The sequence below is a fragment of the Phoenix dactylifera genome, chromosome 4 (genome assembly GCF_009389715.1).
Source record: "Phoenix dactylifera cultivar Barhee BC4 chromosome 4, palm_55x_up_171113_PBpolish2nd_filt_p, whole genome shotgun sequence".
Taxonomy (NCBI): domain Eukaryota; kingdom Viridiplantae; phylum Streptophyta; class Magnoliopsida; order Arecales; family Arecaceae; genus Phoenix; species Phoenix dactylifera.
The window spans coordinates 9134752-9161369 of record NC_052395.1 but is presented as its reverse complement, the minus strand read 5'-3'; the positions used below and the strand labels follow the sequence as shown (position 1 = coordinate 9161369).

General features: G+C 37.0%; 3 protein-coding genes across 4 annotated transcripts; 1 reads left to right on the top strand and 2 right to left on the bottom strand.

Annotated features, from left to right (window-relative positions):
* The first annotated feature begins 1024 nt into the window (after positions 1–1024).
* On the top strand, positions 1025–15800 carry LOC103706846 (malonate--CoA ligase-like). 2 transcript variants are annotated; one of them, XM_008791095.3, is made up of 17 exons: positions 1025–1301; positions 2913–3091; positions 4169–4375; positions 5446–5626; positions 6241–6329; positions 6567–6636; positions 6786–6838; positions 7107–7214; positions 7720–7818; positions 9992–10084; positions 10236–10313; positions 11117–11221; positions 12337–12427; positions 14406–14479; positions 15045–15224; positions 15343–15396; positions 15483–15800. In XM_008791095.3, the coding sequence occupies exons 1-17, from the start codon at positions 1154–1156 to the stop codon at positions 15525–15527; spliced, it is 1854 nt and encodes a 617-aa protein (XP_008789317.2). In that variant the 5' UTR covers positions 1025–1153; the 3' UTR covers positions 15528–15800. The 2 variants fall into 2 exon arrangements, with proteins under 2 accessions (XP_008789317.2, XP_008789318.2); XM_008791096.3 differs by having other exon boundaries at positions 1030–1301; positions 4208–4375.
* Positions 15801–16372: 572 nt separating this feature from the next.
* On the bottom strand, positions 16373–25255 carry LOC103706844 (peroxiredoxin-2C-like). Its single transcript, XM_008791094.4, has 3 exons — positions 24951–25255; positions 24381–24460; positions 16373–16900 (listed from the first exon to the last, which is right to left on the bottom strand). The coding sequence occupies exons 1-3, from the start codon at positions 25103–25105 to the stop codon at positions 16647–16649; spliced, it is 489 nt and encodes a 162-aa protein (XP_008789316.2). The 5' UTR covers positions 25106–25255; the 3' UTR covers positions 16373–16646.
* LOC120110455 lies at positions 21770–23222 on the bottom strand. The gene is made up of 2 exons (XM_039125487.1): positions 22145–23222; positions 21770–22029 (listed from the first exon to the last, which is right to left on the bottom strand). Exon 1 carries the CDS (start codon positions 23050–23052, stop codon positions 22261–22263), a length of 792 nt encoding a protein of 263 aa, XP_038981415.1. The 5' UTR covers positions 23053–23222; the 3' UTR covers positions 21770–22029; positions 22145–22260.
* Positions 25256–26618: the final 1363 nt, after the last annotated feature.

Here is a 26618-nt window from a genome sequence, read left to right as displayed (position 1 = left end):
TCGGGCATTCAAGAACAAAAGGTAGCATCCAGGGCATGTGGTGGAGAGGCCCTTACTTTATGCAGTCGAGATCATTCAGTTTCTCTCTACTAGTGAACTTGGATAGCAAGGGACATCTTGGACTCGCATTCGGCTCCTGTAAAGACTCGGATGATCCTCGTCTATTAAGAGTCCCCACCTTCAAACTTTCTCGAGGTCAACTTCGATGAAAGTGTGTCTGATAGTGGGCACAGAGTCGAAGTGGGATTCGTGATTAGGGCTTCCGACTCCAGACTAGTGATAGCCGGTAGTAAGCGCATTTATGATGTTTCAGATCCTGAAGCAGAGCTGATAGCAGTTTGGGAGGAAATCACCTATGCAAGAAGCATCCTAAGAGTAGACTGTATTCATCCTGAGGATGCCTCGGGGAGGGTAGTCGGATGGTTTTAGAACTCGTCTGGAGCAGGTGGGGAGCATACACTGCTGTAGAATATCCACGGATAGGCAATGAATTGTCCTACCTTTCGGGTTAACTATGTATATCAGAAGGCGAATAATATGGTTGACTAGGTTGCCTTGTACGTGGTTTAGTATTCTGATGGTTGTTGTGGGACAAGAACGAGGTTAATTCGTTTTCTTCTTGACTTGTTTCATTTTCTAATATTTGTGAATGTGCTCGTATTAGGTACGAATCGTACGATTGATCAGCTTTATAAAAATAATAATAAAACAAAGCATGCCCGTGAAGCTCGATCCCAGAAATAGGCACCGCTCTTGCCGATTTGTGGAAAAGTGACACGTGGCTTCTCTCTATTGAATAGACGTCCGCTGAATTCCTATGCGCACATCTTTCAGCCGTCCGATGCTCTGCTGTCGGGCAAAAACTTGCAAGGCGAGCGCATTACGTTCCTTGATCCCCGTGTAACCGTATATATACGACTCATGACGGTGTTCTTTTCTCTCCTCTAACCTGTGATATCGGGCCGTACCGTGGGCTCTCTCTCTCGGCCCAATGGGCGTTCTCCTCCGCGACAACTAACACCGATGAAGAGTTAGGTGGCGAAACTGAGCGAAGCGCCCGTGTTTCTCCTTTTCTCCGGTTCTTGTTTTTGTTTCTTTTCTTTCTTTCTTTTTCTTTTCGTGGGAAGGACTTGGGCCCAGTGGCGGCGATTGAATGAGAGGTGGCGGTTATCATGAGCTCATTTACGCCTCCAACTGCTTTCTCCTCCCTCTTATTCGCCTCCTCTCCTCCCATGGAAAGAGAGCCTCTCCGCCTCCGGGAATTCTAGGGTTTTCACTCCCTCCATCTCGTCTCTTCTCAGGTTAGCTCCTTTTCTTGGTCTCGATGTCTTCTAGCTCCCTTGGTTAAGGTTTCATCGAGAAGTTGAAGCGGGCTGGGACTTCTTATTTCCTAGGAGTTTTGCATTGGTTTCTGTTTCTTGGTCCAGTTTGTATCTTGATATGTGGTTATTCTTCAAGAATTCTTTTAGATAACTTTGATCAAGATTCGTATCATCGAATTGAAGCATCCGATCACTGATAATGGCCGGTGGTTTGATAGAAGTCGTTTATTCTGATTGAGAGCATTCTCTTGCCTAACATTTTCTTCAACAATAAATTTCACCAAGGTTTTTAGTTTTTTTATTCACGCGTTATCAAGGACGGGACAAGAATTATAAGGATTATTATATATAAGACGATCTTGCAAGAACAAAGCTGACATTTTGATAGGAAATCAGGCTCTGGTTAGGTAATGATCTTGCCAATAAATAACATATATTGATAACCAGTTCATCCGCACCTGGACAGTATATTGCGTTGAGCACAGAAGAGATATAACAATATCTTTAGTCTAATGAAAAAGATCAAGAATTTCTTGTTAATGTTTTCCCTTAAGGTTATATCAAGTTAATTGGTACGGAGGCAGTTCAGACTGAAAAGATGGTGATTACGCAACACCTCTTTGCAAGATAGGTTAATTTCTTTTAAATAATGTTTTCTGGAAGAAGGATAATATATCTATGACTACATTTAAAGACTTTGTTGATTTGTTATCTACTTTTAAAGATTTTTATGTTTGTACTTGAAAATTGGAATAGGTGCTAAATTATATGTTAAAGAAAAATATTTTAACGACGGGATTACATTGTGATTCTGGTGAAATGAAACAACTGATGCCAACATAGGGATTAAATACATCTTATGGTTAATCATCAGCGCTGCCCAGGTTTTAGTTGAGTTTAAAATTGCACAATCAGATCTTAACTTTTTATTTTGATATTTTGTGTGGATCGAGGTTTTCTTGTTGTCCAAATAGTTCTAGTAAGGCTAGTTTAAATTGGGAGCACAGACAGAAATCAACTGTTACTGGCCATCATCGAATGCTCTGGATATGGATCATATATGAGTAGCAGTTATACGTTAGGACTATGATCTTTTGTATTAAGGTTCTACGAAATCACAAGTAATTTTTTTTGCTAACAAAGGCTGTTGTAACTTCTCTTGTTCAAGATCATGTTTTCATGAAAATCAGGGTGGCATGTATCTCATGCAGGTTGGTTTCCTTATCTTCCAAAATGATTAAAATGATTTCAACCAACACTATTTCTATAGGTAAAGTAACTCTATAATAATTATTTCATCATGAAAATCAGCATGCCTTTTTAAGCCTTTTTGAGAAAATCACATCCCAATCAGTCAGTAGACTTGTTGTGGCAAAAGCCAATAGCTGTGCTGTGGTTTGAACAATAAATATAAGCATGTGAAGCAAGAGTAATCATTTCATATGTTGAATGAGTGATTGTGAAAGCTGTAGGGTTGAATTACTTATACTGATGATTATCAGATTTACATATTCGTCATAGTACATCCCACTTTTCTTATAGGAAAATAACTAATATTTTCTGAGACATCTTATTTTCTTTGCTTTATAGCCAATACTGCAGGACCCTCATTTCATACATTCATGGAAGTTGTCAAAGCAGTTCTTAGACAAGCTTCAGCAACTAATGAACGTGTTGCCATAAGAGCTGAATATAAGAGCTATAGCTATCTTCAACTCAGTGTGTCTGCTTTGAACATTTCTAACTTATTGCGCAGCAAAGATATTGAAGTAAGTTTAATTTTTAATGTTCACACATAGACACACATATGTTACCAGCTGTCTCTGTATAATATATTAGATGCTTCCTTTTCTTAGATCTAATTATATATAGTGTTTCTATTAACTAATATAGGCCATATCAAACTTCAGTGTATTGTTTCGCTTGCAGGTTATAAAATTGATACATATTGCTATCGCTTACACAAATGCTAACTGCTCTTTTTATATTTTGTATTTATGTACCTTCTGCTTCCACATCCCATGCTATGTATATGTTGAAGATTTACCGTCAAATACTTTTTATACATATATAACATATTATGGATGTGCTGTTTGCATACAAAGTTCATACAAATCTGTTCCCTAGCCTCGTAGCATAATCACAAGCCTTACTGTAATTATCAAGATGCCTTTATATGTTACTATTTAGCATTCATTTATATTGAGGGCTAAATCCTTTTTAATTCAAGCTTTTCAAATCATATTTTGCTGTGACACTCATTACCTGGGTCTTCTTCTTTCCTGCGGTTCTTTCTTCACTACCTTAGCTTGTCTCCTTACTAGGGTCTCCTTGGATTTTTGTTGATGTCAACATGTCCATCCCAGCTCAATTGGTCAATTACCACTATCCTTAGTTCGTGCAGGTGCAACATCACGTCTATCATATTCATTATTTATTTCTTTTTGACAATACATCCACCACTGTGTTCTCATGTCTCTGAGACTCCATCTAATTGCATGGACTCTCTTTATCCTAGCCAACATTCCATGGCATAGAACATGATTGCTATTTTCAGGTACTTTTTCCACAAATCTCAAATGCTTTTGGCTATCATACAAGATCCTGGAAGCACTTTTGCACTCTATCCCCTGCCTTTTAGTACTTTTAGATATCTCATCATTACATGGGGCTTTAATCTTCTACCTACAGTATTCAACAAACTCTGAATGTTGTAGGAGTACAGCCAAAACACGAGGTGGAAAGTCAATATATGGTTAAAGTCCTGTAGGATGTTGATAATGCTTTGTGATGTACTTTTGTTTAATCAAGATCATTTTGATGAAATGGTTTTTCAAATTATACAGATACACAAGAGGTGCATTAATGAAAGCTCTTCTGTTCAGGGCACCAATGGAACAAGATACCTTGATGGAGCTCGGGTAGGAATTGTGGCTAAACCTTCTTCTGAATTCGTTGCTGCGGTCCTAGGAACTTGGCTTTGTGGAGGTGTTGCAGTTCCACTTGCACTCAGTTATCCAGAGGCAGAGCTTTTGCATGTGATGAATGATTCGGTTTGTCCTATATCACTCACCACGTCAGGCATTTGTTTACTCACCTTATCAAATGAGCTTTTTGTTCAAACCTCTTTTTGGACTGGGCAAGTACAATTATGTATAGAAAATGACAGTAGTTCAGTATTCTCCTAATTTTTGCTTTGTCTTTTCCTTTATTGCATCCAACTTTCAGATGGAGTGGAAGAGATCTTTGGCTTTTTTTCTTTTTAGTTCCAACGTTGTATTATTGGTGATTATACATGTATTATCTATCTTGTTCAGACTTGGAAAACTGCGGCCATGAGATAGTTATTGGAACCCTCAGATTTCCATCATCCAGTTAAAAGTTTTATATCTCATTCTGTCCAGAACAGTACGTGCATTTTTATGATACTTCATTTGGATTCTTGATAGTAGATGCTGATTTGTTGATTCCTACAATTTTGGTGGAGGATATCTAGCACCTGCACAGCCATCTTCCTGGTTGTTTTATAAGATAAATGAGGTTAAGAACAAGGATGCTGGGTGAAAATCATATACAAGGCTAAAGTTTAAAATATATTCCCATCTGCAGCTCATATCTTACATATATGTGTGTGTATAGAGGAGAGGGAGGGAGGGGGAGAGAGAGAGAGAGAGAGAGAGAGAGATTCATATGCATATTCATTAATCAGAGGTACATTTTGATTTTCAGTAACACAATAATGGGCTCTGAAACCATTATTAACATCTAACAAAAAAAATGATTTTGACTTATAGAAATAGGCATGAGTTTTTATCTTTTCTTATGACCCATTTTACATATAGCCTCCTAGAAGTGAGTAGAGACTGAAAATCTTGTGGGTATATGTAATCTGCAACTTTGTTATTCTCTGAGAGAAACATTATGAAGAGTACATTGAGCATTACTGAAGTAAAACTAAATTCATATGATCTCTATGCTATGGGTGGCTCGTATGTTTCTTAATTTTCCGTGTTTGTGTGTTCTTGTGGACTGTATATAATGCAATTTATATATATACATATGTATATATATATGTGTGTGTGTGTGTGTGTGTGTGTGTATGCTGAGTTATTCTTACTTGTAGGATATTTCCATGATCCTGAGCACTCAAGAGCATCAACAGCTTATGGAGAATGTGGCTTCTAAATGTTCTGCTCATTTATCTCTTATTCCTGCTGTCACCAGTATGGAGCAGTCAGGTAGTGCAGCAGCCAATATGATTACTAAGTTGACTGGGGAAATTGAGGAATCAAGAATAGCTGAAGGTAATCTGTGTGTTTGATTCTAGCTGTTAAGCCTCTACTGTACTCAATCTTCAGAAAATCATGTCAAAATTTCCTAGTAGTAATTAGACCATTACACACTTTCATCATTATAAATCATTTGAAAATTAATAACATATACTGTATTTCCTCAAAGTTATAGAATACGAGGTCACCCAAATTATATAATTTTCAACTTTCCATTTGATTCTATGAAGCTGTCAAATGTTCTGCTATTTTTATGTAATTATATATAAGATACATTTGACAGAAGAAGTGAATCATATTAGATATATACAATTTCAGGTAATGTGCCCTTATTTTTTCATAAGAATAACTTTGAATTCAACTTCACATTGCTCCATTTGTTGGGTGAATTGTTACCCTTTCACCGATCAATGTCAAATCACAAAATGATGTACCTTAATGTTTTATTATCAAACCGGGCATGATTCATGAAGCAAAAGAACTTTCATGATATCCACTGTACTCTTTACCATATGTAGCGTCATGGCACAAAAAATGACAGTGGTAACTATATTTGAATCCCTGCACATTTGGCTTCTGTATTGTGGATATATATGAATTTTACAATGAGTGCAATTCTTATTATGCAGGAGATGACCCTGCTCTGATTCTTTATACGAGTGGTACGACTGGTAAACCAAAAGGTGTCGTGCACACACACAAAAGCATAACTGCTCAGGTACATATCTGGATCCTGCTTGCACTTTGACTTGTTAGGGACCAAGCTTTTTCTTCTGCCTTTCTGTTTGTTCTGCTTCTTTGTGGTATGTACAACTTTCTGAAATGTAGAATTGATGCAAAATTATTCTTTTCTTGTTTTGGATAAGTGAGAATTGTAAAAGATTTTTCAGATTTTGTCCGCAAAAATATTTGCCCTATGATGTGGTGCTTACCCCTGTTCTTGGCTTGTTTTCAGGTCCAAATTCTGGCAGAGGCATGGGAATATACATGTTCGGATCAGTTTCTGCATTGTCTACCTTTACACCATATCCACCTAGAATGCAACATATGAGCTTAATCGGTTTATGTACGGCTAGATGTTTAAATTTGGGAAGTAATATATATTAAGGCATTTGTTGGTTTATGGGAATAATTCATTTTTTTAGTGAGTTGAGATCCTTAACCTCCGGTTTACATGTGCATGGTCTTTTTAATGCCTTACTTGCACCTCTATATGCAGGATCTGTGGTATGAATCTGACTTTTGATAATAGTCTTTACAGTTTACAAAATAACATGTTATTTTTTTCATTAGAAGATAAATGTTGGTTAGAGATTAGTTCACTGCAGTTGTTTGAACTATTTTTTCTGGAATTCTTAATTGATTTCTATTAGTCAAACATTTGCTGTGAAGTTACATCACTCAATGCAGTTCAGTACATTGGTTTAATCAGATAACTTTTTATGATGCGATATCTTTTTCTTGGATGTCTATGCTCTGCTGGTGCTTGTTGCAGGTTGAGTTCATGCCAAAGTTTAGCGTTCGTGGTGTGTGGCAGAGATGGCGTGAATCATACCCAAGAGATGGAAGTAAAGCAGATGATGCTATCACTTTGTTCACAGGAGTAAGCTCTGTATTTCGGTAATATATAAAAATTTCTATTCCTAGAATGTTGGATGAAATTCTTGCCCGTATTCCTGCCTGAGTTACGATTTGCCTCAACTTTCAAATTTGAAACAATACAATATTAAGAGATTAGAACATCTCTTAGTTAATAAATAAGGCCAAAACATAACAGGAAGTCATAAGTGGACTGTGGTTAGATGTAGTAGTTGCCCTAATGCAACAATTGGTTGCCTCTTAGAGCAATTACCTGCTGCGGACCCTGTGTCCTGGTAAGATCGACCGCGTAGAAGGTTTTCAGATGTGATAGTTATGAAAGATAATATCAAAATCATGGTCCTATGGAAATGATGTAGTCTCTGATATGTGATTTGTGGGTTCCACTATGATCTCTTCGAGTTGCATATTTTACAGTTATTTTGATGGATTATTTGACTTCCATATTAATGATGTATCATACCAACTTTTCATTGAGTCAATTTGAGAATTTCTAAGATTTTTTTTAGGTTCCAACAATGTACACTCGACTGCTACAAGGTTATGAAACAATGGACTCAGATCTACAAGCAGCTTCTGCTTCTGCTGCAAATAAATTACGTCTCATGGTAACTACGCTGATGATCCTCTTGCAACTTCTCAAGTGATGTGCATGTATGAAGCTTGGTACTTTATAGTTGTTTTAATGAATATTATTTATAATACTTGTTGCATATACTGCTTGTAAGGATTTAAAGCTAGATTCAAAATGCTAGTTAAGCTGCTTCTGTATACTGTTTTATATGCTGTGGTTGTACGTAAATATAATGACTGATAATTATATTGTGCTATTTTATGTATAAAAACATGCTCGCACATCTATATATATAGTTTAAAATAGGCATGAAAACTGACATATTTTAATAATTACTGTAACTATGACCAACAAGTCCTATTCTATGTATTTGGAGTTAAGCTTAATGGGTCAAGGGATGTTCATTTGACGTTTGAGAACGTCATGGCTCATTTGCAACCTGACTTCAATCTCTCATTTGTGTTGTTTTCTTTGTTTAGGCAAGTATGCTATAAGGTCGGTGGCGTAGATAGGATGCTTACCTTGCTGGTAATGCTTCTTAAGCTCGTCCATTTGGGAGCTACCCTTAAGGTTAGATTTTGAAAGAGTCTAAACAAAGAGGGAAGAATGCTAGGTTTGCTATTGGAGATTGCATTCATTTCTACATCATAAATTTATAAGTCAAAGATCCATATTTCAACAAACTTAATGAATAAAAATCTGAACTTATTTTATTTTGTAAATGAACTTTCAAAGTAATGTTTTTATTAACTCAATTTAGTATTTTGTGACTATCACAAATCTTAATCAATTCCAATTCAATTAAACAATGTTTGATTGCTTTAATTCAATAGTTCAAGGGTTCCTATTTATTTAATCAATAGTTATTTTAAAGTTTAATATGACACAAGCAAATTAAGTTGCTACTATAATCATTATTTTGTGTAGAGGTACATAAAGGAACAAGCAATAACCAGTTTTCATTTTATTTGAATATCAGAAATCCTTAATTTCTGATATTCAAACCTTCTTTTTTTGTGTCTGGATTTTGGTTTATGGGTCAAAGTATGATCCATTACAGTTCATGGTGCACATCAAGATTCCAAGATTCTCCTAGATGTGGATATACTAAAATAGTTTAGATGGAGGAGGCAGAAGGCAAAGTTATAACTTGGAGATTGCATTCATTTCTACAACATAAATTTATAAGCCCAAGATCCATATTTCAACAAATTTAATGAATAAAAATCTGAACTTATTTTGTACTTGAACTTTCAAAGTAATGCTTTTATTAACTCAATTTAGTATTTCGTGACTATCACAAATCTTAATCAATTTCAATTCAATTAAACAATGTTTGATTACTTTAATTCAATAGTTCGGGGGTTCCTATTTATTTAATTAATAGTTATTTTTAAAGTTTAATATGAAACAACCAAATTAAGTTGCTACTATAATCATTATTTTGTGTAGAGGTACATAAAGGAACAAGCAATAACCAGTTTTCATTTTATTTGAATATCAGAAATCCTTAATTTCTGACATTCGAACCTTTTTTTGTGTCTGGATTTTGGTTTATGGGTCAAAGTATGATCCATTAAAGTTCATGGCGCACATCAAGATTCCAAGAATCCCCTAGATGTGGATATACTAAAATAGTTTAGATGGAGGAGGCAGAAGGCAAAGTTATGTTTTTTCTTTCAAGAGTGCAATTATAAAATTGAAATTGCGGACACTGATTTACTGATTTCCTTTCAAATGGACTGGCATAGATTCTTGTTCAGGTCCAACATGCCTTTTGTTCTACTTTGGAAGACACTTCAGTAGATCTTAACATTGATTGATTCTTACATTATTTTATTCTTATCTTCTTTTCCTTTCTAATAATTACACAGTAGCTTCTATTTTCTTCAAAGTAAGAATGAACTAACAATAGTATCTTGTGATTATATATTCTGGTACTATAAGAATGCAACATCTGAAAGGCGGCAACTTTAAGAACCCTAAAGCTCTTAATGCGAATTCTTACTCGAGTTGAGGTTGCTTTAACGCCATCTGAATATCTCTGCTTTGTAGATCTTTCTTAGTAATATCAAAATGCTGCAGTAATTTGTGTTGAAATTTCAGCTCTTTGAATGTTGTCTTTTTTTAATTGGGAACAAACCTTGTGCCTTTTAGTGATAAATGGATACGTTTCATTATTAATTGGAAGTATTTTTTCCCCCTAGATGTGTGGGTCATCAGCACTTCCTTTCCCAGTCCTGAAACAGTGGGAAGAAATAACAGGTCATCGTCTTTTGGAACGCTATGGCATGACAGAGGTCAGGGTCATTGGTTATAATCTGAATTCAAATTTTAACTACTTAGTTATGCTGTTGGATGTACCGAGTTAACACATAACACATGCCTTGTCCTGGCATACATATTTAAGCTTTGGTCGTATATTCTTTGTTGTGACATGATGATTTCCAGTTTGTCATGGCGCTGTCCAATCCCTTGCATGGTACTCGAAAGGGAGGCACGGTTGGAAAACCTCTTCCTCAAGTAGAGGTATGTTAATTACTATCTAGGCATCACTTAATTCAGTTCACTTGCTCTTCCTCTGATTCAATGTGATTCAAAAGGTCTTCATCATTACAGTTCACTGTTGCAGATTATTTATCATGTTAGTCATGCTTTTTAGTTTGCTAACTTAGTGCACTCAACTTCGCAAAATTTTGAGCTTTTGAATCTTGCATGCATGCGAGCAGGAACTCGGAGCCTGGTGGATTTGATCCCTATTAGTTTAGGGAAATTTGGTGGCTGCTCATGCTGTCACAGACTGATTGTCAAACTTAAATTGAATAACCTTCATGATACCAAGATTTCATACTTCATAGGCTGTTGAAAACCTAGAGCTCTTTATGTGAGTGCTTTTATTTCAACTCTGAAATCGATGCCTTTGATGTGGTGGCTGAATTTTTTGTTAATAATGGACACTGTTGGTGTTATCTTGAAATTAAGCAGTTAGATCACAAATTCACCCGGTTTTGTAACACAACTTCTTAATGGCTTCCCTCCCTCCCATACATTCTTCTAGTTCTATAGTTCCTTGTTTCATTCTTCACTTGTTATTCTTTGCCAAGTGGTTTCTGAATAGTCAATATATGGGATAACTCCAAATCATTTTTATTGGTGTGCTAGTATCTTTAGCAACATGTAACATGCTGGATGGTTATTGTATATAATTTTGGAAGTAACTATTTGTTTCCACTTTCCACCATTATTTAAATTCTTATTCACTATTGAATCTTTCAGTTTCTTAAAAATGGATCTAAAGGTTCAATTATATCTCCCTGGATTTTTTTTGCCAGGTCAAGATCATTGCAGAATACGAGGGTAGAACTGGAACAACTGAAGTGGGTGAGCTTTGTGTTAGAAGTCCTTCACTGTTCAAGGAATACTGGAAACAGCCTAAGGTATGATTAGTTTTATACATGTACATGTAATCTTTTAAATTTTGTATTGATCAATAGGCACTTCCAATAGCAGTACTGAAAAAATGGGAAAAAAAAATGCTTATGTGACTGGTAAAAGCCAAATAAAAACTGATATTCTCTTACTAAGAAAAAGTAATGAACATACATCCAGTTCATCTTGTACATGCCATATTTTATTTGTACGTACTCAAAGATAGAACAGAAGATTACAGAACATTAGGCTGTTCATACACTAGAAGAAAATTGGTACCAGAAGCATCTTTCAAAGTTCACTTGGCAATTTCTTGAAGGTTGGTTCTACTTGAGCTCGTAGTAGATGCGGGAAACAGAGATCAGATATACTAATGTATGTGGCTGTATATTGTATGGATACGGCTATAGCCACTCAATGTTCCCACTTAATATCTAGGGATGTGCTTCTTGCTCTTTGTTGTATAATATTCATTAGCTCCCTGGAGAAGTATGCTGTTCTGTAAGGAAAATCTTACCTTGTTCCCTCATTTCCTACAAGCTTTCCAACTCTTGCCAATCTCATTGATGCGGTGTTCTCCTCACATCCTTGTCCCATGTGCCACTTGACGGTAAAATCAAACTTATCATACTTCCCGACAAAATTGTTCCCACCTCTGTATCCCTGCTCCAATTCGAGCCCTGAGTTCCAAGGCATTGCTCCCAATATTGGATTTTGTTGCAACGCCATTCTACTCCTGCTTCTTAAGTTGCAAACTGCACTATATCCCAGAGATTGTACACCACAACCAAATGGCAGGAGGTTCTGGATTTGAACCATGGTGGTGTTGTTACTGAAGCATTTGACCCAGGTAACTTTAATTGGTGGTGCTCCTATGGTTATTTAAAGAAAAAGTGTCACAAACTCATGTTTTTTTTGTAATAGAATACTTATTTGGTCATGTTGACATTACAAAAATCCTCTGTAATTTTGGTTGTGAGCTAATTCGATGGAATTAAGAATTCCAAAATTGTGTAAATTGGACTTGATTTCAATTATGTGAAATTAGGTTTTGTAAGAATAAGCAATAACTTTTTAGTATTTTTGTTATTTTTCTTTACTTTTTTCCCATTTTTGGTTATAGATTACAGAGGAATCATTTGTTGATGGTGGATTTTTCAAGACTGGTGATACTGTTACAGTGGATGAGGATGGATACTATATAATCTTGGGACGTAAGAAAATATTATTTCCATGCTTTAACTTCATTCTCAATTTAAATTTTTTTGCTTGCTTATACTTCATATTTATTTTTGTGGCAACTTGCCAAAGAGAATGGAAAGAAGGAAGTAATTTACAAATTTCTAGCTTCAATGTCCTGCTGATCTTGATTGGCATATCTATTGAAAAAGTATTTACAACAGTATTTGTTAGCATATCAGTTTTTTTTCGTTTTTCAGAGGTGATTAAACTGTAAAGCTGAATTTAAAAGCATTCTATCCATGTTCTTGAAGATTGGAAGAACCACGTGACTCTTCCTTGTGGATAATCCAACAACATGTTGTTACTGAGTTTTATGCTTAAATTAAAATGGTTCAGAATGCATAAAATTGTAGTAAAGCTTTATGTGAAAGGACCAAAGAAAACAGTGTATAGCCTCTTTGATGTATCCTTAAAGGTAATGGATACAGGAATTCAAATTATGAAGCTAGAAAGAGGAAAAGATTGATCTCCTGTTGCATATCATCCAATATCATGATTCATTTATCCTTGCTAATCAATTTTATTATTCTTTTTTGTTTGACACAGCTCAACATAAAATACAACTTCCAGTGAGTCAAAAGTATTGGCTTTCCTGGTCAAAATGACTTCCTTACCTGCTAAGATTTAAAATCCTAATTTTGAGGAGTTCCAAGACATTGATTCTCTAAGCACTTTACTTATTACTTATTTCAGCATTTAAAAAATACACAAAATAGCCTAAAATCTAATTTACACTGCTTATTTGTTATTAATCACGTGAGAATAATTACTGATATTGTATCAGCTTGTGCAAACTCTTTAATATATCTAATGTATATATAATTCAGTGAGGTAAATTCTACATGACCATTATAGCACTTATATAATCATCATAGCTCATTTTATTGTTTTTTTTCTTCTGTGGTGGTTTTTTTTTTTTTTTTTTTTGGGGGGGGGGGGGATTGGGCTTGTGTTTATTGTGTAGAGGTATGGTGCATTTGAATGTTGAATTATGGCATTTGGACCTGCCGATGTCACACTCAGGATTTCGTGTATGTTCATTGGGAACCATTTTTATGAATTTTTTAGTAATTATTGCCTCACTCAGGATTTTGTAGAGTATGTTCATTGGTGACCATTCTTACGAATTTGTTAGTAATCAATGCCTGACATGTGGGCATGGTCCATCTTAGCATCGTAAATCCAGTTTCAAAATTATTTAAGTCAATAAGCACCATAAGATTGTTTAAAATGTTCTATGCTTCCAAAAGGGAGGAAACAGAATGTGTTTCTTAGTGTGAACAAAACGGTGCATGTTCTACATCAAGAAGACATAAGAGTGCTCACTATCAGAAACTCCAAACTGCTAGAAGCTCTGAGAAGTTTCGACGGCATTCTTCCAAGAAGAATATCAGAAAACTTTTTTTTTGGATGAAGCAGGGGGTACAACCCATCTTGTTCCAGTCTGACATAAGTAGATGCTATGGCATCAGCCTGAACAAGTAAAGCTAACTGTGGACTATCAATATCAATCTGTATAATCAAAGCCTCTCTGAGTGGCGTGGATGGCCAGCTAGTCGGCGACCTTTGTTCCCTTCTGATATTAAAAGCTTTTTTAATCATATGATACTGGTTTGATCTTATTCATGATGTGGATGCTTCCAACCAGCTCAAATTGTTGGTTCTGATGTGGTTCATAATGTTTACATTTGTAATCAGTGATGGATTTATGATTTTAATTAATAACCACAAAATTTTAGCACCATGGCATGGTTAGCGGGGTTCTGGTTTGGGAGTGAAAAAATGTGATATTTTTGAGAATTTGGTTCGGTGATATGTTCTTGTGATTCTTCAAAAGATATATTACTAGTCTTGTTTATTAAGATCAGTTAGTTGAATCTCAAAGTCTCTTATTCTTATACAGTTGATAGTGCTGACGTCCACCTATGGGCTTGTACTTGTCACTCGCAGGCACAAATGCTGATATCATGAAAGTTGGTGGTTATAAGCTGTCAGCATTAGATATTGAAGCAGTGCTTTTAGAGGCAAGTATCTTTCCATTTTGTTCTCCAAGTCTGTCTCTACTTAGAAAAATGAGCATCATTACATTCACCCCTACTCCTTTTTGTCACAAATTGTGCAATAGATATCCACTCCTTTGTAATTTACTTGCAGAAACTCTATTATCATACAGTTGTTATATATGAATGATTGTAGTCATGTTGTCTTTTAGCATTGTCATGTCTAACTGGAAATTTTCATACTTGATACCTAAGAAATCAAACCCAGGTTTAATATTTTTCCCCTAGTACACTTAAAAACGAGATGTTATTTTGCAAGATCAGGCTTGCAGATCAGTTTTTGGGGCTTGAGATGAATGTTGATTTTAACAAATGCATCATCATATATATGGTTCCTGCTTATTGAAGCAAAATACTTGCAAGGCATTCAATTCGCATGAAAAAAGAACACATTTGAATTGACGATAACATCTACAACTTGTGGATGGCTACTGAAAAGCACGGGGTCATACTGAAATTGTCAGAGATTACTTGAACAGGTCCTTTTTTTAATATAGTGACCCGACACAGTTGTATTCTTTCTATGCAGCATGAAGTTATCGCAGAGTGTTGCGTTCTGGGCTTACCTGACAAGGACTATGGGGAAGTTGTATGTGCTATAATTGTACCTCAGGCGGACGCAAAGAGAAGATCAGAACAAGAACTGAAACCAGCTATTAGCTTAGAAGAGCTACAGAACTGGTCCAAGGAGAAGCTAGCTCCATATAAGGTTATTCTTCAGAACATTTCTCATATCTATTTGCATCTCTCTTTGATTTTGCACTTCTGCTTAGTTGCATTTCTCAAGATCCATTTCTTATCAGTGAGTTTTTAATTGCAATTTTCAGATTCCAACTAAATTGTTCTTATGGGATTCCCTTCCTCGAAATGCCATGGGAAAGGTGACATATTCTCTGTCAAATTCTTCATTTCAACATCCATATATCAACTTCCTCTGCTGTACAACTCACATCATTTTCTATTTCAGGTGAACAAAAAGGAGCTGAAAAAATTACTAGGAGGATCTTTCTAGGTTCATAGTCTTAAGGCGGCCATAATTTTGGTCATATATGCTTTTATGTAAAAGAACTATAGCTATAATTATATTAAATAATTAATTACCCATCCACTTGGGTTAGCTTGATAGGAAAGTCGCTGTTTTAGAAAGAAATAATTTATCAACAGTGCCCTTTATTTTTGTTTGTACTTCTTCATTACAGTGTGTGTACGTAAAGAGTTCGTTTTTTGCCAAAATACCTACGAAAGGCATTTATTTTTCCAACTATATGTTGCGAATCTTTTTCAATTTCCTGTTAGCAATTTGTTGCTCAGAAGGCATTAGTTTCCCACCCCATGGTCATGCCTCTTTTTGCAGAATTATCAGAGATGAAGTGTGCGCGCATGTCTGTGTGCTATATATACACACATGCACGCATTGACACACACACATGCGATAGAGAGACAAAACCGGCCTATTCTTTGAGATTTGATCAAAGAGTTCAAAAATCATACTAAAGCACTACAATATCATACTAAAGCAAGGAAAGCCTAACAAATAGACAGGAATTGGTTGGATATGGTTAAGCGTTCAGGAGCGATGCGGTTGAGACAATCCGTAATTCAATTCAAAACTCAGGCACAAGGCATGCAACATCAACCACATCTCTGCTTAAGATTTTATCCAGATTATTCCATTTTGAACTTAATTTCTCGTTCCAGAAAACTAACCTGAAACTCAATTTACAACTCAAGCATGATTCTCAGCACAGAAGCATCCTCTCCCCACATTGATGTGTGTTGGTAGGCTTTATGGTTGGACCTGTGCCTGCTTAAATACCGACATTAGATAGCTGGTCTTGATGCAAGACAAGGAGAGGGTGAAGATTGCAATATGCTCAGCCAAGGGAACTTGAATACAAGCATGGCAGAGTGAAGATTGCAATAAGTTCATCTCTTCAAGATAAGCCTGTTTCACCAAGTTTATGTGAGAAAATTTCAACAAACAGCAACTTCTTTAAATCCCAGATACAACCACAGAGATGCAAACTCTAAACAAAGCACATATTAAAGACCAATTCTCAAAATGTCCCTGATGATCAGAACACCATGAGAAACTGGGGAAAGTACGGTTAACTGACAAGAAATAGATATCTTAGAGTGCCTTGAGAATCTCATCAGCTCCTGATATGGTGAAGGCTCCACCCTCCTCGATGTTAGCAACCTTGACCTTCAGGTCATCAGCAAAGATAGCATACCTCCGCGAGCGGGTACCAAGCCCTTTCCCTGAGAGATCAAGCTCAAGGCCAAGAGCATGGGTGTAAGCTCCAGACCCATCAGCCAGGAATTTTACGTACTTGTTCTCAGCATATGTCTTTGCCCATGCCTTCATGACAAAGGGATCATTGACTGCACAGGATATAACAGGAGTGAAAAGTTAGTGACAAATTTACCATCTAGCGGTTAAGTTTAAATAATGGCAAGCTAGATATATCTTTGCTAAAGCCACAAAGTGCCACACAAGAATTAGCGACCAAAATGATAAATGACAGATTGTGTTAAGAGTCCACTAGGTCTATAAAACAGCATAATCTACTATGCCAAGCTCAAAGATATTCTAAACAACTCGAAGAGTGCATTCTTGATCATTTCTAGTGTATTTCTACAATTGCAACTTGTAACATGCTTGCAATTTAAACTTAAATTCTGACCCTTTTGCTAAGAAGATATCACCAGAAAGAAAAGGAGGAAGAGGGAAAAAAAAGGAGGGGATGTTGGAGAAAAATGGGATGTCGAGAGGGACATATATGCAAGCCTTACCCCCGCATTTAGAGAGGGCATTCGGAGAGATTGTTTTCATGTTTTGAACCCATTTGCCTATGCAGCTACAATTTGGATGACTTTCTGAGAATTATAACAAGTACATAAAAGATCTAAAAGCAAGTGAAGAAAAAAGAAGAGAGAAAATTGATGATATTGAAGTTGATGGATGGTTATATGGGCAATATTTGTTTAGAACCATGGACATGGCCTTTACAAGTTAGAGCTGTTGGGAATAAACTGTCTCAGAAAATTTTAAATCTATAATACTCTACCTCAACAAATAATAGGCAGAAATAGGCTTAGAGAAAATAAATAGAGAAAGTGGAAAAATGGAATCCGAGATGCTGAGGCGTGGTATGTTGGTCACTTTCCTTGAAGTAGATTTCGCCGCCTTACAGTGCACTAGGCTTAGATGGCGTTCTACTCCTGAGATACAACAGTCTCTCGCACTGTTCCTTCTGCCTCAATGATTTGCACGGATCAAAGAAGCCTTCGAACCCAGAATCAATATGCAGCAAGCCCGTTGATTGAAAGAAAAATAGCAAACAGGGGGAATAGAAGTTCTCTGTTTTCAATTGTGTATCCTGTCTAATCCGAAAAGGTCTATTTATAGACTTCTTCGGGACAGACGCGACCCAAAACCGATCCAACGGTCAAAACCGGTAAGAAAGTTTGAAAAAACACTGGGAGTAGGGCCAGCGGATGCGAGGTCGGTTGCGAAGAGGTGCTAACGAGGAAGCGACGTGGCTCCTCGTGCTATGGCTTATCGCACCCGTTGTCCGACCTCGGCTCCTCTGGGCTCATCACACCTGTGGTCCGACCTCGGCCTCGGCTCCTCGTGCTTCGATTGAGGAGGTGGGTCGGACGAGCACAGGCACAGGCGCAAAGAGCCTCGGACGAGCAGGGCCGAGCGAGCACAGGCTCGGCCGCAAAAAACCTCGGGTCGGACAAGCACAGGACAGCTTGGCCGCAAAGAACCTTGGGTCGGACAAGCACAAGCACAGAGAACCGAGCTTTATGTAATAGACATAAAAAGGAGGGAATGGGGAATCGAACCTATTACCTCATCCCCACCCAACCAATGCACCAACCATCAAGCCAAACTCCCTTCTTAACATATATGTATAACATATATATTTTAAGTATAAAAACTTTTAATCATTATTTAATAAAAATCTAACATTCCCCCACCTGATTAAAATGTTTTTTAAAACTTTATAAAATCAGAAAATAGTCAAATCGGGCTTGTTTATGTCACGACTTCAATAAAGGTAGCTTGCGGCTTTGAACCTTTACCTAGCGAAAGTATATTTTTATCTGAAAGGTATAGTGGTAGCTACAAAGCTTTGAACCAAATCCTTTGGTTCAGATTTCTATAATACTTCACCCATGACAAATGCAAATACTGGGTTCATCATAGGTGGTGCTTTTTCTGGCCTTATGCACCAATATCTCAGTTTCATGAGTGCTCTAGGGGTTAAACCCTTATCCCCATAGACTGCGGCCACACAGTCACACTCACATAGGTGAGTCCTTCAAGGGTGCTCGCAGCACAGCACCTTGCCATAGACTCGGACTCATTCAGAGTTTTAAACTCTTCCGTATACCTCTGCTGTATTTAGCACTCACATCACAGGGAGAGACCAAATGACATAAAGTCATTTTTATAATAGTGCTAACTAATCATTAAACAACTTGTTTTTCCGTTGAACCTTTCATCTTGGGATCTCCAGTCAGAATAGGTTGGGTTGCCATTGTCAATGATTCCTTATGGGTTTCAGTCCCATCCCCTTTGATGTTTCTATGACTTTGCTTCTAGCCAGTCCTTTAGTTAAAGGATCTGCTAGGTTATCTTTAGATCCAACAAATTCCAAAGTTATGATACCATTTTTAATTAGGTATCTAATAATCTTATGTCTCACACTAATGTGTCTTCTGTTTCTCTTGTTATACTCAGTATTTCTACAAGTATTAATTGCAGCTTCATTATCCCATAACAAAGAAATAGCAGGTATAGGCTTTTCCATAATAGGTATTTCAGACATAAGATTCTTAAACCATTCTGCTTCTTGACTTGCAGAATCTAAGGCTACAATCTCAGCCTCCATAGTGGATCTTGTGATCACAGTTTGTTTGGATGATCTCCAAGCAATAGCTGCACCACCCAACATGAATATGTATCCACTAGTTCCTTTTCGATTCACTGAATCAGTGATCCAACTAGCATCACTGTATCCTTCAAGTACAGTGGGAAATCTTGAGTAATGTAAACCATAATACATTGTACCTCTCAAGTATCTAAGTACTCCATCCAGTGCTTCCCAGTGACTAAGACTAGGGCAACTATTAAACCTACTAAGCTTTCCTATAGCATAAGAAATGTCAGGTCTACTTGTATTTGCAACATACATCAGTGTCCCAATAATTTGAGCATATTTCTCTTGGGCCACTGGATCACCTTTATTGCACTTCAAGTTCAAACCATGCTCATAAGGTGAACTCACTGGTTTACAGTTGCACTTATCAAATTTCTTCAATATTTTCTCAATATATTGTGATTGATCAAAGATTATACCATTAGGTGTTCTGGTAATCCTGTTACCAAGAATTACCTCTGCCTGACCTAAATCTTTCATATCAAAATTATTAAACAAGAAAGTTTTGATATCAGTCACCATATTCATATCAGTACCAAAAATTAAAATATCATCAACATATAAACACAAGATAATACATGAATCATTTTCTAACTTAGAATATAAGCACTTATCTGATTCATTTGCTTTAAAGCCATAAGAAACAATTATTTTATCAAATTTTCTATGCCATTGCTTAGGAGCTTGTTTTAAACCATAGAGGGATTTGACTAACCTACAAACTTTTCTTTCCTGTCCTTGAGCCACATATCCCTCTGGCTGATCCATATAGATCTCTTCCTCTAAATCACCATGAAGGAAGGCAGTCTTGACATCTATTTGATGAATTATCAAATTATGGATTGAAGCCAGTGCAATCAAAGTACGAATTGTGGTTATCCTAGTCACAGGAGAATATGTATCAAAGTAGTCAATACCCTCTTTCTGAGAAAAGCCCTTAGCAACTAATCTTGCTTTATATTTTTCAATAGAACCATCAGGTCTTAATTTCTTCTTAAATATCCATTTACAACCTATAGCCTTACTACCAGGTGGTAAGTCAGTTAAAAACCATGTTTTATTAGTCATAAGTGAATTCATTTCACTATTAATAGCTTCCTTCCAAAACATAGAATCTAATGAGTTCATAGCATCTTTATAAGTTTTAGGATCATCTTCAACCATAAAAGTATAGAAATCAGATCCAAAATCTTTCTTTTTCCTAATTCTTTTTCCTTTACCAAGTTCATTAATATCATTAAGTTCATTTTCATTTTCATTTTTAGGAATAATTAGAGAATTAGATGGCGAACTACAAGATGCATCATTAGATCTATCTATTACATGCTTTTCTATTTTATCCTTAAATGGAAAAAAGTCTTCAAAGAAAGAAGCATCTTTAGATTCAATTATAGTATTCTTATCTATGCCATTAATATCAGAACTAATGACTAAGAACCTATAAGTAACACTATTAAGAGAATAACCAAGAAACACAGCATCAAAAGTATTAGGTCCTAATTTTCTTTTCTTGATTAAAGGAATATTAACCTTAGCCAAACAACCCCAAACTTTTACAAAGTTTAGGTTAGGTTTTCTTCCTTTCCAAAGTTCATAAGGAGATTCATTAGAACCTTTAAATGGAACCCTATTAAGCAGGAAACATGCAGTAAGCATTGCTTCCCCCCACCAAACCTCAGGTAAACCTGAGTTGGCAAGCAAAGATCTTACCATATCTTGCAGAGTCCTATTTTTCCTTTCGGCCACTCCATTAGACTGAGGTGAATAGGAAGGTGTAACTTCATGTAGAATTCCATTAACTCTACAGAATTCATTCAAGTCATTAGAGGTGTATTCTCCTCCTCTATCTGACCTGAGAATCTTTATTCTCTTGTCAAGTTGATTTTCTACTAAAGATTTATAAGTCTTAAACATCTCAAATGCTTCATCTTTAGATTTCATTAAATAAACTTGACAATACTTAGAATAATCATCTATGAAGGTAATGAAATACCTTCTACCCCCTTTAGTCAAAGTTCCATTTAGATCACATACATCTGAATGTATTAATTCTAATAAAGTTGAATTTCTCTTTACTATTTTAAATGGTTTTCTAGGTTGTTTAGATTGAACACAAATTTGGCACCTTTCCTTTTCATTTAATGAAACATTAGGCAATAAACCAGAGCTAATCATTCTTTTAATAGTATTATTATTCACATGTCCTAATCTAGCATGCCAAAGAGATGAAGAACATATTGAAAGCACAATTTTATTATTGTTATCAGAAGAAAAATCCAAAGATACATTATTTATTACATACAAGCCATCACACTCATAGCCTTTGCCTACAAATGTTTCATTCTTTGTTATAATCACTTTCTTAGATTGAAATAACAAAGAATAACCACTCCTATTTAGAAGAGATCCACTGATCAGATTCCTCCTTCCATCGGGCACATGGTACACATTAAATAGTGTAAGCACATTTCCAGACGTAAGCCTTAGAAGTACTTTTCCAATTCCAAGCACTCATGCCGAGGTGGAGTTCCCCATAGTTACTGTTAGGCCGTTCCGGACCTGATAAGTAGTAAAAAGGGTATGATTAGTACACATATGAACATTCGCACCTGTATCCACTAACCAATCGGTAGAGCAAATTGCCAAATTTAATTCTGGACTTAAAGTTACATACCGATCATCAGTACTAGTAGGACCAGTACTGGATAGCACCATGTTGGTTTGTGGATTTACGGGTTGAGAAGGCGCATATTCATAGTTCTGATACTTCTTCCTCTTCATCCGGCATACTCAAGCCATATGACCGAGTTTCCCACAATTGTAGCAAATCGGCTTCCGATCATTCTTATTGATATGGTGTTTTGGCTTCATAGGTTTTCTTTTGTTTCTAGGTCCACCCTTTTCAAATTTGGAGTTCTTGAACTTATGGGTCTTATTCTGGCCTTCTACAAAGTTCACCTTGGTTAGAAGCTCGGGATTCATGAGTTGCTCATTATCTTTCTCAAGGTGTTGTTCTTGGATCCTAATGGCAGACAATAGAGTTTTCATTGTCATATCCTCGATTTTATGTTTCAGGGATAATCCAAAGTCTTTCCAAGAAGGTGGAAGTTTGTCAATGGTACAAGCAACTTGAAGGCTCTCAGTTATACCCATTCCCCTTAAGCCTAATTCATGACAAATCACTGTTAACTCATGGGCTTGGTCAACTACGGGCTTGGTGTCAACCATCTTATAAGACAGGAATTGACTAGCAGCATACTTGTCCATTCCGGCATCTTGGATACCATATTTCTTATTAAGATCATCCCAAATCTCCTTGGAGGTTTTAAAAGTGCAGTAGACATCAAAAAGGGAATCAGTAAGATAGGACAGAATCCTTCCCCTACACAGGTAGTCTTTCTTCTTAAATTCCTCCAAATTACAAGTTCTAGCTGGTTCATTCTCTTCCTCATTTGGAGGAGAGTCAAAGATTATGGAAAATAACCCAAGTGTGGTTAAGAAGATTTCTATCTTCTGTCTCCAACGCTTAAAGTTATTTCCATTAAATTTTTCAGGAGGAACCGGGTCACTTGCATTGGCCATTGGGGTAACTCTAAGTACTAGCCTATTATATGTAGGAATAATCTACTTCAAGAATGTTGGGAATAAACTGTCCTAGAAAATTTTAAATCTATAATACTCTACTTCAACAAATAATAGGCAGAAATAGGCTTAAAGAAAATAAATAGAAAAAGTGGAAAAATGGAACCCGAGATGCTGAGGCGTGGTATGTTGGTCACTTTCCTTGAAGTAGATTTCGCCGCCTTACAGTGCACTAGGCTTAGATGGCGTTCTACTCCTGAGATACAACAGCCTCTCGCACTGTTCCTTCTGCCTCAATGATTTGCACGGATCAAAGAAGCCTTCGAACCCAGAATCAATATGCAGCAAGCCCGTTGATTGAAAGAAAAATTAGCAAACAGGGAGAATAGAAGTTCTCTGTTTTCAATTGTGTATCCTATCTAATCCGAAGAGGTCTATTTATAGACATCTTCGGGACAGACGCAACCCAAAACCGATCCAACGGTCAAAACCGGTAAGAAAGTTTGAAAAAACACTGGGAGTAGGGCCAGCAGATGCGAGGTCGGTTGCGAAGAGGTGCTAACGAGGAAGCGACGTGGCTCCTCGTGCCATGGGTGCGAGGCACGGCCCACGCACCTCTTGGCTTATCGCACTCGTTGTCCGACCTCGGTCCTCTGGGCTCATCACACCTATGGTCCGACCTCGGCCTCGGCTCCTCGTGCTTCGGTTGAGGAGGTGGGTCGGACGAGCACAGGCACAGGCGCAAAGAGCCTCGGGTCGGACAAGCACAGTACAGCTCGGCCGCAAAGAACCTCGGGTCGGACAAGCACAGGCACAGAGAACCGAGCTTTACGTAATAGACATAAAAAGGAGGGAATGGGGAATCGAACCTATTACCTCATCCCCACCCAACCAACGCACCAACCATCAAGCCAAACTCCCTTCTTAACATATATGTATAACATATATATTTTAAGTATGAAAACTTTTAATCATTATTTAATAAAAATCTAACAAGAGCACATGCCAAGTAAATTGGTTGAAACCAATAAATCAATGCTGTTGGTTAAAATGAGTCTTCAAAAACATAAATAGACGAGTGAGCACAACAGCCACAGAATGGTCATGCCCGTCAAAAGCTCATGATTCAATCTTCAGTTGTTCAGTTCAATGTAAACTCTGAAATTGATGTTTCATTCTTAAGGTAAGAACTTTAGGAACTTAACCAGAAAAAATAAATCGAAACAAAAAAGATGGATAATAAAAGACCGGGTATTCATCAAAAACCAACTAATAATAAGAGGGGGAAAAAAGGACGAAAAATAGAAATTTTAAAAAAATATATATACCACTAATAACAAAGATCTCATTGACGCCCTTTGATTTGAGCTCCTCGGCACTCTGGATGAAGCCCGGCACATGTTGCATGCTGCATCACATAAAACAATAACCGCATAATTAAAAGACCCAAAACTTCCTTATCGAATAAAAACAGAAAAAAATCCAAAACTTCAAACTGACTCCAACGCCCAAAAAACTAGATCGGGCCATCTAAATCAAATCAGAAGGCCAAAATCGTACTATCATCTTACACACACAAAAAAAAAAATCGATCGGAAAAATGTTCGGAAAGGATTATTCCCTTTTTGTTCCTTCCAGTAAAACCTAAGCCCGTAGAGGACCCTTTTTTTAATCTTGCTTTTAGAATTCAATATAACATAATAAAAAAGAAAAATAAATAAAAGGCGAGTATATAAACGCAGACCACGAATACTTTTCTTATCATCGCTCCTTCAAGAAAAATCACCCATGAGAACCAAGAATAATAATAATAATGATAATGGCAACAAAAATTTAGAAGCAAAAAAAAAGGGTAAGATTGGGGGAAATCAAAGCGGAAGAAGACGTGAAGGAGGGACCTGCAGGTGGGGGTGAAGGCGCCGGGGACGCCGACAAGGACGATCTTCTTGCCGGCGCAGACGCCGTGGATCGACACCTGCTGCAGCTGATCGTTCTCATCGAACCATCCCAACGTCCCGTCCGGAAGCGAATCCCCCACTGCGATCGGAGCCATCTCTCCCTTCTCTCTCTCTCTCTCTCGCTCGCTCTCTCTCTCTTCTCTTCCAATAGGATAGGATTCGCCTGTGCCAGGTTTTGGGAGAGGACGGTCACTATTTATGGACTCAGTGGCCTACTGCCATTCCCTCTCTTCTTGAATGTTCTAATGCAAATATGCAATAAAACCACCACCGCCCCATGACAAAAAAAAAAAAAAAGGAAAATGGTAATAATCCGGACGCCGGCTCCAGCTGGATGCTGGAGTCTTTTTCGACTCCGTTTCCAGACCCGAAAAGCATCTCGACAATCATGATTCTTGCTTTGTAAGATCCATTGATCGCTTACCGTCTGATCGATGAATCTATTGTCACGCGGAGACTGAGGCTGGTTCAATGTTTGCTTTTTGGCTAATTTATGTGACTCTTTCTAAGTGTAGGTGGCATGGAAAGATTTTATTTGATTACATTTCAAAAGAAAAAGGTGATCATGGCCGGCGTAGGTGACAGCACCGAACGTTTCGCTCGCGATGCTTTTTGTCGTGTGCTTCCTACATTTTGGCTAGTCGCGCCCTCAGGTACATGGGCCTGGTCTGTGCCAAACCAACCAATGACCAGGTCGCCAAGACATGGCTCGGTTGAGCGCAAATGCCCTCGTCCGCTTGGATGACTTCGCTTGTGCGTTGAATAGACTTGAAAGTTACACGCGCGCGCGCGCGCATATATATATATATATATATATATATATATATATATATATATATATATATATATATATATATATATATATATATATATATATATATATATGGGTGTATATATATACATATATATATATATATATACATACATACATACATATATATATATATATATATGTATATAATAGATAGATCATATATATCTAATATAAATGTATTCCATAAAATTAGAAAAATAAAATATTACGAAAAATATTAGAGGCAACACAGTTGGCTGTTTGCCTCATGATAGATGTGCCTGACCACCTAGGAGACATACTCCCGTATGCTCCTCCAAGTATCAAGTAATAGTGGGTGAGTCCCTTGTGAGCTAGATTGGGATTCAGCCAATTAACGTCGTTGAAACTCTATCAATGGCAATATGGTCGCCCTCAAAATCTGTTTCGTATTGGTGACACCTGCCCAGGCCGTTCTCAACTCCGCTCTCGAAACTTAGACTTCAAAAATAGGTGACCCACCCACTGTGATCGGCCTTGAGTCCGTGCTTCGGATCACGAGCTCAACTCCACCTTTGCTATCTCTACCAGTCAAAACGCCATCAAAATTGACCTTGAGAAAGTTTGATAATGGGAGCTCCCAGGTGATATTGCGGGAGCAGATAGGGAGTCCCATGTATCCCAAGCTGTCTTAGTTACATCGGCAGTTTAAAAAAAAAAAAAAAAAAAAAAAAAATCTCAGCAGCTTGCACCATTGCCCTCTCTGCAACAAGCCTCGTCATCCATAAACTTGCTTTCAATGTCTGAAGATATACTTCATTTGATTGATTAAGACT